Below are 15362 nucleotides of genomic sequence, written 5' to 3'. Positions count from 1 at the left end.
CCAAAAATGTGCATGCAAAACACTTCCTTTTTGTTTCTTATATCCTGCTGCATATTTTTCTTGCTGTTTGCTCTGTCAGTGACTATTTCATGAGCTGCTGATTACTAGTTACTGTCTTTCATTAATGTAGTAATGTACATGAAAAGCTGTAGTGATAAAAATTGTCAGATTGAGATATGTGTTTTAAATGCATTTGTCTTTGCATGCTGTAAAATCTCTTAAAAGTTTTAAGTGAATATGTTCATTGTATGGTCATCTGTTGAATGAATCATTTGTGCCTTTTTATAACTGGAAATTGAGAGAAAACATTAAAGCAGTAATGTACATTGTTAGTTTTGTAAAAATATTCTAAAGACAATACATAAAAGAGATAGGACTTGCTATGCATGTAACTGTGTCAGGGTAAACTAGTGTTACAGCACTTTTTTGTATCATATCATAATATATGGCTAAGTATATAGAGACATGTGTTCTGCAGTTCTGTATTCTAAGGTTATAATTTTTTACAGCTTTTTAAGTATAGAGTTTATTAGATCAGTTTAAAGTTCGCATTTAGCATTTAGTAAAAAGGAACCTTGTAGTGTTGAGGAAAAGGATGGGTTCATGGCAAGAAGTGTTGATGCAGTCAGCTGGTCTTTGTCAGTATAATATCTATTTAATGTGCAATTATAACCATGCCTCTTCCTTAAGCCTAGTTTTTTCATTAATACTGTACTGAGGTTCTGACATAGATTGCTAAGTATTATTAAGTGCTTCGTTGGATTCATTTTAATTAGGAATATTCTGTACGTATTAGTTATTCATTTAGATGAAAACAATAAGGAGAAAGTTTCTTTGTATGTTTTTATGTGGGGTGGAGTTGCCTAGAATTTAGTTATTACAGTACGTCTTGTATTTTATTAGTAGTAAAGCTACTAAGCAATTTCTGATGAATGTATAACAACCTGAAAGGTAATACTGTATTAGGATAAAATGAATTGCTGATTTTGTTATATAACGTTTGCTTCACAAATCTTGAAAATTAAAATACTGTAAATGTTACCCTATCTACAAATACCATCAGTCTACAAGAAGAACCCTAAGAGAGTTCAGAGGTCTGGTTAAACAAATCATTTATAACTAATCAAATAACTACAGTGATTTTGTAAATATTAACCCAGCAGGTAGCATTCTTTGGTAATCTAATCAACTTCTTATCTGCACCTATGGCTTTACTGCATGAAACTCATACCAAAAAAAAATGTGATCACTCTAAAGAAGCATTTTTGGCATTGTTTTGAAGCACCTTTTGCAGTTATGCATAAAACTTTTATATATATTTATGAAATTGTTCCTTTGTTTCTGTAATCAGTAGAAATAGATAATAATTGGAAATTAGATGAGAAATTCTGAGGCAACATTAAGCCTTAGTCTAGTAAGAGATAAATAGTTTGCTATGCAGCTCATTCAACTTTGCCACAGGGGGAAGCAAGTTCTTTATACAGTATTTGAAATGTTATCTTACGGATGATCTTCTGCCCTAAGTCAAATGAGCTTCCATAAAAAGATCTCTTATCTTCTCATGTAGGTAGAATTTTACTTCACATTATTAAATTATGGAAAAAAAGCATTCAAGTAAATTGTAAGTTGATTTTTCTTGGCCTGTGAACAGCCTAGAACACAGTTTCTTTAGTTTGATATTACTTTGGCCAAAATTGGGTTTTAGCAGAATTCTCTGAAGTACAAGGAGCACAGAAAATTATTTAATGTGAAGAAGTTTGAGTATGTTAAGTAAATAATGTCTAAAATGACATGAAAGTAAGTCACTGGGAGGAAAGAGAGTTGCTCAGTATAAATGGATTATCTTGCATTATCATTTGCTGTCTGCTGGATGATTGATGGAAGAAGGTTTTCATGTGACAATTCATGAACCTTTCCATCCATTTGCTCTGTTGGTGCGTTCATTCAGTATTACAGACTTGGTAACATCGCTCTCTCTCTCTCTATCTCATACGCTAGAGTAATCAGCATGATACATTAAATTACACCTTTGATGTACAGTATATGGCTCACCTCATTTTTGATAGAGTAGCCGCTGTTATCCTCAGAGGAGTTACACTCTCATGGCTCCATAAGACAGTCCAATCAATCTCAAAGAATTCTCTTATAGTTGGTCTCAGCCAGAGTAGTTCTAGTTGTCACAGTGGTAGAATATAAAGGACTCAGGACAAGTGGGCTTTATCTTCTGTCCTACAACAACTACCTGGGTTTTTCCTTAATCCTACCTGCACAGATGTGACAACAGCGCGTATGTCGGCTATCTTTCCCATTACACTCTGGTCTGTCACAGAGTTCACATATCCCCAGTGTTTGCTCTGGAATTAGTGTTCGATCACCATAACCACTCAAGCTAAGTAGTACTTAGTTTTAAGACCCAGTTTTAGATCTTTAAAATTTTAATTGGTAGGTTCATATTTATTAAAATTGGGAGCCAGTAGGTCTGCAAGGCATGAAGTTAGGAGTAGATCACTAGGCTATGCTGCAATTGCAGTGCTTTTTTTTCATGTATAACAAAGCTATAATTAGCGTCAGTGCAATATTAGACAATTTTGTTATTGAAACTCATGTCAATGACTTTTTTAACTTTTTTAACACTGATGTATAATTTGAGATTACCGAAAGGGTAAATCGGGTTAGCCTAACTTCATGTTTTCAAAAAATGGCCTTGATAGTTGTTATCAGTCGTGCTTGACCTATGAGCTTTGGTGTTCACTAAAGGTCAGTATTTTGTTTTAAATATTTTATAATCAGACTAAATGGATTTTGTGATGCAGAAAGTTCCCCGGCTAGCCTAGGTCTATAGTTCACACATGGCCTACACATTTTTATATTGCGATGGTAATACAATATGTTAACAACTGATAAGGTAGTTGCTGTATAAAATTACATTATTGGCCACAAAACCTTGGTAGTTTGTGGGTGTGTTGGCTAGGCTAATTTCAAGTTGTTTTTTAAGAAACAATGGGGTTTTTGTAACCTAACTCCATAGTAAGTGGGGAAATACCTGTATATAGGTTTTTATGTTGTTTATTGCCGAACCCCAGTGGGTATCCAGAAGAAAGAAAACTTTTGACAACCTGTGACTTTGCAGTACTTCGGACCAAAAATTTATCTGGGTTGGGATTTATTTATTAGGAGCATAGCCAGTTCATCACTTGTCAGTTTCTTTTGTAAGCTCCTCATTATTATTATTTCAGTAGATGATACAGCAGTAACTAGTTGATCATGATACAGAGCCAGTGGTTTTTCATCACCCTGGGGAAGACGCAAACCCGCGATATCTGAGTGGCATGCCACGACACTAACCATGAGGATAAACAGCAGCTACGCTATCAAAAAACAGGTTTTGACGTAGGAAAAACTTAGTTTTGGTAGCCACTGTGAATCCTAAAACCCACCAACTTTCTCTAACAAAAAAGCATGGTGTGTGATGAGGAAGATAGCCAGCATAAGCGCTGTTGTCACATCCGTGCAAGTATGGTGAAGGAAAAACTGAGGTAGTTATTATAGGACAGGTGATAGAGCCATCTATTCCTGAGTCCTTTATATTCTATCACTGTGCCAACTAGCACTATTCTGGCTGAGACCAACTACAAGAGAATTCTTTAAAATTGGTTGGTCCGTCTTATGAAGCAGTGTGGGAACCATGAAAGTGTAACTCCTTTAAGGACAAACAACAGCTACCAAAATTAGGTTTTTCATATGTCAAAACCTGTTTTTGCTTGATTTTTTTTATTTCATAATTTCACATATTTTCATATAGTTTATAAACAGTTTAGGTTTTATTGTTTGTGGAAAAGAAACATAAGAACTCCATATATTTTTTTAAAAGAACCTATGTGATGAGCATATCAACACCCCAAAGTATGAATCTACATGGAACAAGTGAACATTATATTATGATTTTTTAGCTAATTGTTGTCATATCTCAGTAAAACTTGTTATTATAAGATTTGCTTTTTTGTTAGAATTTTTTTCTTTATTTCAGTGTGCCATTTGCTGTATATCTCATTTATTTTTTAGTTCAGTTGACTTAGTGCTAGTTCATAGACTTAGAGTCTTCTTGTAAAGTACAAACCTTAGACTTACCATTGCTGGTTATTTTGGTACGCAAAAGGAAGACTGACTAAGAGTGAAGATGAAAACTTTTGTCAGGAGGGTGAAAAACAACACTTCTTCATTCCTTGACTCAGTCTCAAGACCAGTGTTTAGTGTTTATTATACATTTGAACCTTGTTTTCTGTGAATTCTTATTTTTCTGGATCTGAAGGTTGCAGGGTTTTGGGAAAAAATTACAAAAGAAATTCCTAAAAATTACATCCCTGATTGCCTACACAAATGATTGTTGTTATGAGAGAATGAGAGAAACAAGTGTTCTGCTTCACATTCTTATAGCTCTCAACTACTTTTATCCAGGAAGCTAAGGAAAGTCTTCCTTACAGTCTTCTGTCCAGGGTGGTCACTGATGAATTCCTGCTGTCCACTCTGCCATCTCTCCAGGTCAGTGGCCTTCTTTTTGAGAATCAGAAAGTCTTCAAGCTATTCAGCATGGAGCCTTGGGGTCTGGAGTTTCTCTGCTTTAGCTACCAGCTGCTATTTCTCAATGTAGGTTCTCCACCACTTTCTCATCCTATTGCCTTAAACCTCCACCCTTCCAATCATGTAAAGAGACAAATCATTGTTGATGAAATGACATTCATGCAGAAGGATGCCATCAAAACAATTCTGCTAGAGTTGCTGGGGTTCTTCAATGATCTCTTCCTTGTTCCAAAGTCTTCTGGAGTATGGAGACCAATTATGAGTCTCAACCATCTCAACCGATTTCTTTACCTAACCCCCTTATGTGTGGAGACCATGGAGTCTAATTGAAGGTCATTTTGCAAAGGACTTGCTTCCATTGACCTGTTGGATGTGAATTTTCACATTCCAGTTCACTCACTTCCCAAGAAGTACATTTGCTTTGTTTAGCCTGATTGCATGTCCAGTTCTCTTTGCATTGTTATGTGTACTACCTCTCAGGTCCTCACCAGGACTCTCTACCCAGTAGCCTCCTCAGTGCATCGTTGACTTTGGCATCATTTAAGGAGATGCAAAGTCACCTGCAGCTTCTTTTAGGCTAGTATCAGTTCCTGGGTCTGCCAGTCAACCTGAAGAAGTACATATGTTGCTATCTACCCAGAATGTTTCTAGATACAGTAGTAGTGTGTGCTTGCCCCTCAGAGGAAAAAGTGCAAGGCGTACTCAGGGCCATTAATGAGATTCTTCAGCATTGCCTTATGACAGATTCTTGGCAGGTGTTGATTGCTGTGGTCTCTTTGGAAAAGTTGGTTCTGCACAGTTGCTTTCTTATTCACTCATCATAGCTTCAGCTGTCCATTGTGTTAGAAAGCAGCTTCAGTGTCCCCAGCCAATAAGATCCCAATTATGGAGCCTTGAAGCTACACTGGTTTAGCAACCACCAGAACCTGCTGAACCAAGCCTCTTGGGACATGGATCTCTTCATATTTTAGAAGCTTCAACCTTGGGATGTTGAGCTCACCTGTGGTAGTCTTGGGTACAAGGGACTGGTCCATTAAGAAAGTTGCTTGCTCTTCAACTTCCTAGAGCTTCAGGCTTAGGCTTCCAAGAATTTGTGACTCCTGTCACTACATAGGAATCCAGGCCAACAACATCACCACAATAACTTACCTGCAGAATCAAAGAGGGACAAGGCCCGAGTCACTCTGTCTACTACCCATGGAGAATTTCACTCAAGCTGAGGCATGACATTACAGTTGTGACTTAGTTTGTTCTCAGCATGGCACACCAAGTTTTTTGGTCATTGAAGTTCCTTTACTAGGGTGTTTTGCAGGCCTTTTGGTAGGTATGGGAATTTCCTTGTTTGATCTGCTTGCTTCACCGTTCTATGTAATCCGACCCTGTGTCGGTGTCTTGGGCAGTAGATGTTGTGCTTAGGCATGGGACAGCTTGGATGCCTACATAATTCTTCCACATGATCTGTTAAAACAGGTACTGTCAAAATTTTGAGCTTAGGCAGACTTTCAGATGATGCTTATTGTCCCCTTATGGTCCCAGCAGTAGTAGTTCCTGGAGCTTCTTGTGGATCTTTTAGTGTCTATGGAGGTTGCTGCAAACACTGTTACCACTTCTGCAGATCATCCACAACTTGTTATTAGGCAAAATGGACAACATTTGTGGTTTTGTGCGACCAAAGGAGTTCTCATCCCCTCAGAGCCACTGTTCCAGTCCTGGCAGACATGTGTTTGCATGGTACAATCCACCAGTTCTTTGGAAGGTTTTGTTTCTTCCTTGCCTTGCCTTACTTGTGACAGTGTACATCGAGGCATATTTGATTTTTCTTAGTGATTAAGGAATTGAGGTGCGTGGCTTCCTTACTATGTTGGCTCTATAAGATACATGTTTGTTCATCTTGTTCCTTGAGGTCTTCGTGCCATTTTGTCCTCTGTAGGTCTGTGGTTATTTTTAGTACCGTTTGCTATGGTTGTTGCAGATCTCTCACTACTGTGCCTTTTGGCCTGGTCATTGAACCTGCATCTCCATGAGTTACAGTTTGCCTCACTGATCTCAGCTTCCTCAGTGGGTTATTGGGAGAGGTCTTGCTGTTTTTCTGTCCCTTGTTGACCTTCCAACCTACAGTGCTCCTGGATGAAGTTCAACCTGGCTTTTTTGATAGTTGGGATTACGCAGACCTGTGCCATCTCAGTGTTGATTTTTTATCTGTTGCCTGTATTCTCAGACTATCGTCCTCTTGACCCCTACTTAAGTTGCTGTGTTGGGATCATAGTCATCCACTTCTCTGTGGCCTTTGGTAATTAGGGAGAGACAAGATCAGGCTTCTTTGCTTGTTGGTAATGTAATTCTTCCCTGCAGTTAGTATAAGATCTCAGTCATGCCTTGATTCATTCTGAATCCTTTATCATAAGTTCATTCTTTTTGGGTGATTACTTCCCTCTGAGGGCTATGAAGTCCTTCCTGCAAAATGAGTGAGATGGCCCCAGCTAGTCCTGTTTGTTTGTTTCTATTTCTTGTTCTCAGTAGCCAGGCACAGCATCTCGGGCTGTTGTCATGATCTGGTTCAGGCAGTGTAGACAAACTTGTAAGTTCCAGGTGTCAAGGCTCAGATGGTTCCCATTGGTCCAATCTATTTTACCGTAATGGTGATGGTTTCTGACTTGCCTACACTCACCATTCACAAGTGTGATTTCTTCTCACTCTTTTGGAGATATCTGGTGCAGCCTCTTCCATCATTTTTGTGACCATCTGCAGTTGTTGCATCTTCCCAAGTCCAGATTATCAGGTCTAACATTGGGGATGGTAGCTCACCTCACTTGTGGCAGTGGACACTGCATATGGCAGGTCCTCTCCCTTTTCCCATGACACACTCTTGCCAGGAATTTTAGCTGGGACAATGTACTTTAAAGAGGGATCACTTGCTTCAGTATTTGGTTCCCATAAGAGCGACTTCTCTGAGGAATGATGGTGGGCTCTTGGTCGTCTCTTTTATTGGTTCGTTGCCTCTCTCTCTCTCTCTCATCAGGCTTCCTCCTGAGAAATATGCCCTAATTAATAAAGAACTTTCTTGTTTGTTTGCCCTTTTACTCCTTCAGCAAAGGACTTCCACAAGCCTTTTGAGTTGCTTCTTTTCTGTGGCCTTCTCACTCTCATTTAGCACTTACGGTACTATTGGACATTTCACTCCTACAAATTGCTTCTTTGGGGCTCATATCTTTTCCAATCAAGTCCCACATCCCAACTGTCAGTGTTCATGGGAGATTTTAGTGGGCCCCAGAGTTTGTGGCTTGGTGGAGGCTCTGAAGTTGAGCCTACAGTGGTGTATGTATTTCCTGCCCATGTTATCGTCCTTCCTTTCTTGGCTTCATTTGGTTTCCTGATTGCACATAGTAATGAGGTGTACTTTTCCAGAAGTACCCACCTTTAAACCTCAGGTGATTGGCAAATGTACTAGCCAGGGATATGTTTTCCATGGTGTCCATTACTTACAGCAGCTACCTGGATTTCCAGCTTTGTTGCAGCTGGGTGTTCTATTTTCTACTGAGGCTGCTCTGCTTTGTCATCCCACCTAAATTGCAAATCAGGCTAATTATAATGGGATTTGCCACTTATGAATGACAGATATTTCAGGTGGATGGTGAATTTCAGGCTGAGCATGTGAGGTCAAACCTTCCTTTCTTTCAGCTCTTCAAGTCAAGTTAAACTTAGTTATAGTAAAACAAATCATCAGAATATTTTGCTATCTTTCAGAGGCTGTAAAATTGATTCATATTGTCATCATATATTCTATTGTTAAAAATATGACATTTTTATTTCGGTACATATTCTGTGCACAGTACATATCTGTACACATAAACCATCATCTAATACAGAAGTTTCCACTGTATATTGAAATTTACATGATTAAGCAAAGTTCTGAGTCAATAAGGAATCTTACAGATATGGAAAAGTCATTTGTTTTTAGGTTGATGATTTATCATTGATTTTATGGATGCATTGTGTGTATTACTAATTAATTTTTTTATGTACAGTATTTCAAACTATTAAGAAATATGCAGTATAGTATCTATATATGCATGTCATTCATGGTAGTTAGTGTAGTTGGCCTTAAACATATTTTTGAAAATTAACTTCTTATATAAGGTTTACAAATAAAAGAATTAATTCTCCTACCTGTAGTCATGGGATTAATTTTTAAACAAAATCTGAATAATATATACTTTTTTACAAAAAATATTCATACCATGGTAAAAGATACATAAATATATGGCCATTGTTTAGTCAAAATTGATTTTCAGAGAGGTTTAGGTTGTAGATTCCCAAACTTCTTTGTTGATACAGTATAAGGGTTTTGAACCTCAGCCAAAGCTTAGTTAGTGGTGGAAAACCACCAAGCAAAATTATTTAACTTTTAGTAATATAGTACCAAATAAAAAGGTATTTGCCTTAGATAATGCTTTGTAAATACTGTATAATAAGAAAATAACAGGTCTCTAAGTGCTTCCTTGGTTTAGTGAAAAATGATTTAGTGAATGACCACTCAGCTTAATTAGTTCATTAAACTGAAAATTCACTATATATCCTAGAATATCCAGTTTGTAACTAAGCAGTCAGTCAAGGGTATGGGAAGTACAGTACATACACAGTTAAACAACGTTATCACCTAATAAGAAATATATTAGAGCAATAAGAAAAAAATTTTTCTAAGCCAGCATTTTGCAATTTAAAATAAAGCTTGGAATTATTCTATGTATGTTATTAGTTTTTCACCTAAGTGGCAAAACCAACATTCTCAATTAATTCATGCAAATGGTTATAGTGAGACAATTATCCTTCCCCACAGTTAGAGAAGTTGAGACCTGGTCGATACCTGCCTGTGAATTTTACATTGCTTCTAGACCTGTGATGCTTTTTGAGCTATATCTTTCACCCAGTTTCAAAATCTATGGGTTAATGTCTTCAGTCAATGTACTGGTTATGAAAAGATGCAAATCTCATGGCACAGGGCTTGGAAAGCTCCAGTAATACTGTACTGCGAAACTGAATGGTAAATTATTACCTTCGGTATAAAACAATAACAGAAGACTCATTTGAATTAGTAATACAGTATTGTATCCACATAGTATGTTTTTATTTTGAAGATAAGATGTGAATGTTGTTTGACTGAATGGAAAGGCAGGGGATCTAGCTATTGCTACCTTAGTGGAAGCCATGTTTAAGCTTATTCTTTTATTATACTGAAGCTTACTGTTTTCTGCTCCATAAGTATACCTTGTTTTTCAAGATGACTACAGGAACATCCTAACTGAACATTAATTCTGTGCTGTAGGCTTGCCTTTTAGTTCTATTTCTCATAAAACTTATGAAAATGACTACATAGTAAAATTTCAGCCATGAAAAATCAAACTATTGCCACATGAATAAAAAATACCTCAGATTTGAACAAATAACTTGTTGGCACATCAGAATCTGCATTTCTCTTCAGTTATGTAACAATAGTTACAATACTTATGTATTTCAGGTTTTGTGGGTTTACTATTCACCACATTTACAGACAAAACCTTTAGATTTTGGAAGTTTCATGTATGATGTACAGCATGATTTGAACACTTTTTCTTTGAATAAAATCACTTGAATCACATTAATTCCAAGAACAATATTTGTAAGAAAATACAAATAAATTTCTTGCTGGAGACTTAGCTTGACATTTTTAAAGGCCAAAGCAACTAAGAATTCACATAAGAAAAAGAAGAGTTGAGTCCATCCTAGTTAAGACTGTCCTTCATGAGGATGTAAACCCTTATTCCCCCCTCCCCTCCTCCATTTCTAAATGAGCAAGCTTTCATTTCACTTCAGCAATCTTTCACTGATGCTTTACATTTTTATTTTTTTCCCTTAGTTACAATACCAACTAATAGGCTCAAAGAAAATCATTTAGATTCTGTGAAAACTGTAACTGATTTTTGAAAATCTGAGTTTTGATTAGTAAAACTATAAGTTTATGGGATTTATCATCAGATTCCTGGTTCAGCAATATCTGGGTACACAAGAAAACATATTATTTGGGTAGGATGGGTTTTTTATAGGATTTCTATTGTATAGAAGGAAATTTAATTTATGTTGATTATATAAACTAAATATATTTTTAACAAAGCATATTTTTAGGAGTTTTAAGGCCAAAATAATCCCCTGTTTTGTGCTTACACCACCATTATCGAACAAAGAAATATGTTTCTTAATAGAGTATATTTATTTCTGTATAGTGAATTATTTTGTGTAAATGGTGGTATTAAATATTAGGGATATGTTTCTTTGTGAAGACTAACTGTTTCTCCGTTTTAATGATCCCTTTGATATGAGCAAAAAATATAAAGCCTTGAGAGGACCATGTATTTTTCATTTGTGTTTCATGAAATACATGAACTAGTTCAATTAACGATTCAATTAATATCCCCTAATTTCAGTTTTATATGTATAGTATGCTATGAAAACTAAAGCTCTCTTAGTATATCTTGTACTTAAGCATAGCCTTTATTGTATTGGTTTAAGCTGTTTACAAATTAAACATCCATTTACTGGCTATATTGAAATTATTGATAATTTGGACAATACTGTTGAATTTTAATTTATTCTAACTGGCTACAAAATCAATGCTTAATCTGTAAACAGCCTAAGCCCATAAAGAAGGCTATCCATAGGTAGAAGATTTGTTAAGGAAACAGCCTAATACTTTTCACTTGTTTAATTCCTGGAAGTATTTTGAAGTCTTACGTGGTTTAATTTAGTATGTATCACTTATATTGACAGCTCTTGCCTAATTACTCTATTTATAATTCAAGCAACCTTTTCTTTTAATTTATTTTCAATTACTTGCAAATTGATTAAGGGCTAACAAGTGCAGTGTCACTGAGAGCAACAATAATTGCTGTACCAATATTACGGTTAAGGGACAGGAAAATAAAATAGGGCTAGAAGAGTGTTCTGTGGAGTCAGAATACAGTACAAGTTTGTGTTTGGCTGATCTTGTGAATGGTGTAGTCAGAAATTATCTACATCAAATAGTTTGTAGCATGATTTGTGCTTTATCAAAGACAGGAATAAACAAATTCAGTATTTTTCAGAAGGAATGTAGCCATACATACTTATTATTGCACCACATTATGTTACTTATGTACAGAAATATATAGTTCAGCATAATTTGATATTAACCACTAGAAATTTATTGGTTTATAGGTTAAATTATACCTATAATTTCTGGTCTCATTGCAGCACGCATAATAAATCTCCTACCATAATTGTAAATATGTGGTCATTGTTTAACTCATAGTATGTGTAAACTGAAAGGTATCCCATAGATTAACTAATCACTTGTGTGGGTCCAGGGGGCCAATATATATGAAAATTTTTGGAGTATTAATTTGGCTTGTTTCTTTTTTCTGTGCTGCATATGGTGATGTGGTTATTAAAATTTTTCCTTTAGTATGCTCATATGTAAACTGATTTGGATCATTATTCGTAGAATTTGAAGCCTCTAGATTTGTTTAGAGCTACATATACGGTATTTTAAGAAGTATTGTATTTCTCAAACATTTATTTTGTGGCATTTGCTATGTTAGATCATGTTTATTATATCTTTTTGCCATTTGATGTATTATTTGGCTGTTACTAACAATGAGAAATTGTTAGGAGGGAATATAGTTTAATTATGAAATGCTTTAGTTCTTCCTGCTTGTATGTTATGTTAGACATAACAGCTCTTCTGTGGTTTTCCAGTTGGTAGCACCTGCATTATTAGTTTGAGGGTGTAATGTTATCACTTGTAAGTTTTCTTTAGTACTAGAAAATGTACTTGAAATTTAACTTGTGTTAACATATTGATAAACAATAAAATCTATTTTTTCATATCCAAAAGAAACATATGAAATGAAGTGAAAAAACATTGCTGTTAAGACTTACTAAAACCTTTAAGTTTTGTATAGATATTAAATATTTGGTATGTTTTTAAGCAATATGTTAAAATAGAAAATTCTTTCTTATTTCAACAGGAGGTTTGTTTGGAGGAGTAGCAACACCTCTTACAATGGTTCCCCCTCAGATACCTCCCCACGGCCGCAGTCTTTCTCAAGGATTGACAGGGCATGGTGGGCACGGTCAGTCTGGGGGAACTCCAAGGTCAAGGAGAAATAGAGACTCATTCTCTGATGATCTTCTTATCATAAATTCAGATGTTAACCAGTGTCGACCAAAAATAGTTGGGCGCCAACAAGGACGAGAAGCTCAGAGATGTGAAGAAGAACCTTTGCTATCCAGAGCACCTCCAGTTCCTTTAAATGCCCATGTATTACCACCTAGATATTCAGTTGCTCAGATGCGTGCTAGCAATAAATCTCAAACACCAACACGTGCTGCAATGCAGCAAATGAAAATACAAAACTATGATACAAATCCTAAAACATACTCACAATCCCGTCCTCGCACTTACCGCCCAGATGAATATAATTTGCCTCAAAATTCTTATGTTCCAAACTGGGGTCGGTCTCAGAGTGGTGGACATGGTGTCCGACATTGTAGCAGTGTAGGAAGAAAGATAGCAGGGCACAGTCATACATCTCCAAGAAAGGAAAGTGATGACATTCATTCACGATCTGCTGACATTGGAAAAGCTGCTCTTAGTGGTGGACTTGTTCTTCCACCGATGCCACGCCATCATCATGTTGAGGAAGCAGGTGTGCGGCATAAATTGCGGTCGTTTGCTAGACATTACAGTGATGACAGTTTACATGGTTCATCTCACAGAGATCTTCAGTCAACCCGTATTCACTCCTCAGCAGATGAAATTAGCTCTCTTAATCGTTCACCCAGTCTCAGTTCATCTGATGAGAGCTTTTCACGTACTGACTTTTCCAGAACAGATGCTGATTCTCCTTCTCCTCAGCGTGCTCCTTCTCTCAGTGATGAACGTTTTAAATATATGTTTAGTGGTATGAATCTTGAAGGGGCAATGGCACCTAGTTTTAGAGAACTGTCCCCTCAGATTTATTCCGATTACTTATCTAGTGTTAAAGCTTCGAGTGATGAAAGTTCGTTACGTTTGAACAGTCTGTCTCATGATTCAACAACTTATTCTTATCCTAATGTACCTGGACTATGGAGGGAAACTGACATAGCAAGCCCTTCTCTTGATGATAAAATGCGAAGAGATGATTTAGTGATTCCTAAATTGACAGCTGAATTTTCAAGTGACAAAATAAAACGTAATAAACACAGTGATAAAGGTGATGTGGAAGTTCCGTCCCATACTGATAATTGTGTGAGTCACAGTGCCTCTCCTTCTAGTGAAAAAATAAGGCCAGGATGCAGGTTGAGTTATGTTGACTGTGATTTAAATTCTCCCTCTAGAACTAGTGCATCGGGTAGCACAAGTCGTATGAGAAGTTTAGAGAAAAGTCCTCGAGAAAGTACTGCTTTGACACCAGACAGTGTTGTAATGATGTCAAAGAAACGTTCTCTGTCAAGGGAAGAGGCTGCAAAAATGAGTAATCATATGCCAATCGATCTGGATTCCTGTAGAAAGCGAAGTACAGAACGTCAAAAGCGGGATGGAGAATGTCAAACAGACCCTAGAACTCACCACCACCATCACCACCACCACCATCACCATCATAAGAATATTGCTGGAGTTGCTAACAAGAGTGAGAAGAAAATTGAGAAATCAGCAACTTTTGAGGGCATCCCTGAAGATTTAAAGTCAGCAGCATGTGATAACAACGAAGGAAGGTACTGTAGCCCCAATCAAAATATAGAGTATGAAATCAAAGGGGAGACAGAGCATCAGCTCAGTTCTGATGTCAGCAACAATAATTCAAGAAACTGTAATATAAAAGAGAGTCATGAAAGTAGCACACTAGAAGGTTACTCTGCTCTCCAAAAAGCAGCTAGACTCCAGGAGGATGAGCTGAATAATGTGCTTGTCTCCCCTGATCAGTTTAGATTGGATCATTATACTGTAAACTCACCTTCCCTTAATCCACTTACAACAGAACAGCAGCAGATTGACCCAGTAATGCTTGGCCTTCATTTTGACCCCTGCGTTAACCAAACTGTTCTACAGCTTACCTCAGCTTCCATAGAGGGGAATGTAAAGTATCAACACTTTATCAATCCTGAATCAGCCAAAAGACCTCTAGTTGAATCAGAGCATCTAAAACACCAAGCCAGTGCCTCATGGGGGCGTGTAGGTAGTATATACCCCCCGGAAATTTTGGTCCCACAGAAAGTGACGCCACTTCAGAATATGCAGAGATACAATTCAGGCTCAAGGTAACAACCACTGTGCTTTTGCTCTTGTTGCTGCTTTTCCACTAACATTATCCATGTTTTTGATATATGTTACCACCTCATGCAAAAAGAAAATTAGACACATTTGTATTTCAAAATTCAAATGTTGCATAGGTGTTAGTACATTTATTAAGGACATGGCTACATTAAAGAATCCCATGTGTATGATGCCACCAAGTCCTTATTTCTAGCTTGTTATTTACTAATGATTTATTTCAGGTATGTCTTATATCTTGTTTCATTGAGACTACAGAGACAACTGTCTTCTCCCTGTAACATTTTTCAGTTTGATTTTTTTGCATAGTTATATTCTTGTATGATTTTTCTATAAGACTAACCCTGTACTGTAGCAGATGTCTTGAGATTTGATATGTACTAGTTTTGGACTTTGGGGACTTAGATAAAAGTCTTTCTTTGGGAAAGTAAGTTTCTAGTGCATTTTTATAGAAATC

General features: G+C 36.7%; 1 protein-coding gene across 1 annotated transcript in view; it reads left to right on the top strand.

The window, feature by feature from the left end:
- LOC136829342 (Ca(2+)/calmodulin-responsive adenylate cyclase-like) overlaps nucleotides 1–15362 on the top strand; it is a 272221-nt gene that overhangs the window by 215346 nt on the left and 41513 nt on the right. Inside the window, 1 exon segment of the mRNA XM_067087752.1 lies at nucleotides 12618–14892. Coding sequence (XP_066943853.1) covers nucleotides 12618–14892 — 2275 coding nt within the window.

This window comes from Macrobrachium rosenbergii, chromosome 44 (genome assembly GCF_040412425.1).
Source record: "Macrobrachium rosenbergii isolate ZJJX-2024 chromosome 44, ASM4041242v1, whole genome shotgun sequence".
Classification (NCBI taxonomy): domain Eukaryota; kingdom Metazoa; phylum Arthropoda; class Malacostraca; order Decapoda; family Palaemonidae; genus Macrobrachium; species Macrobrachium rosenbergii.
This window is presented reverse-complemented; position numbering and strand designations above follow the sequence as displayed.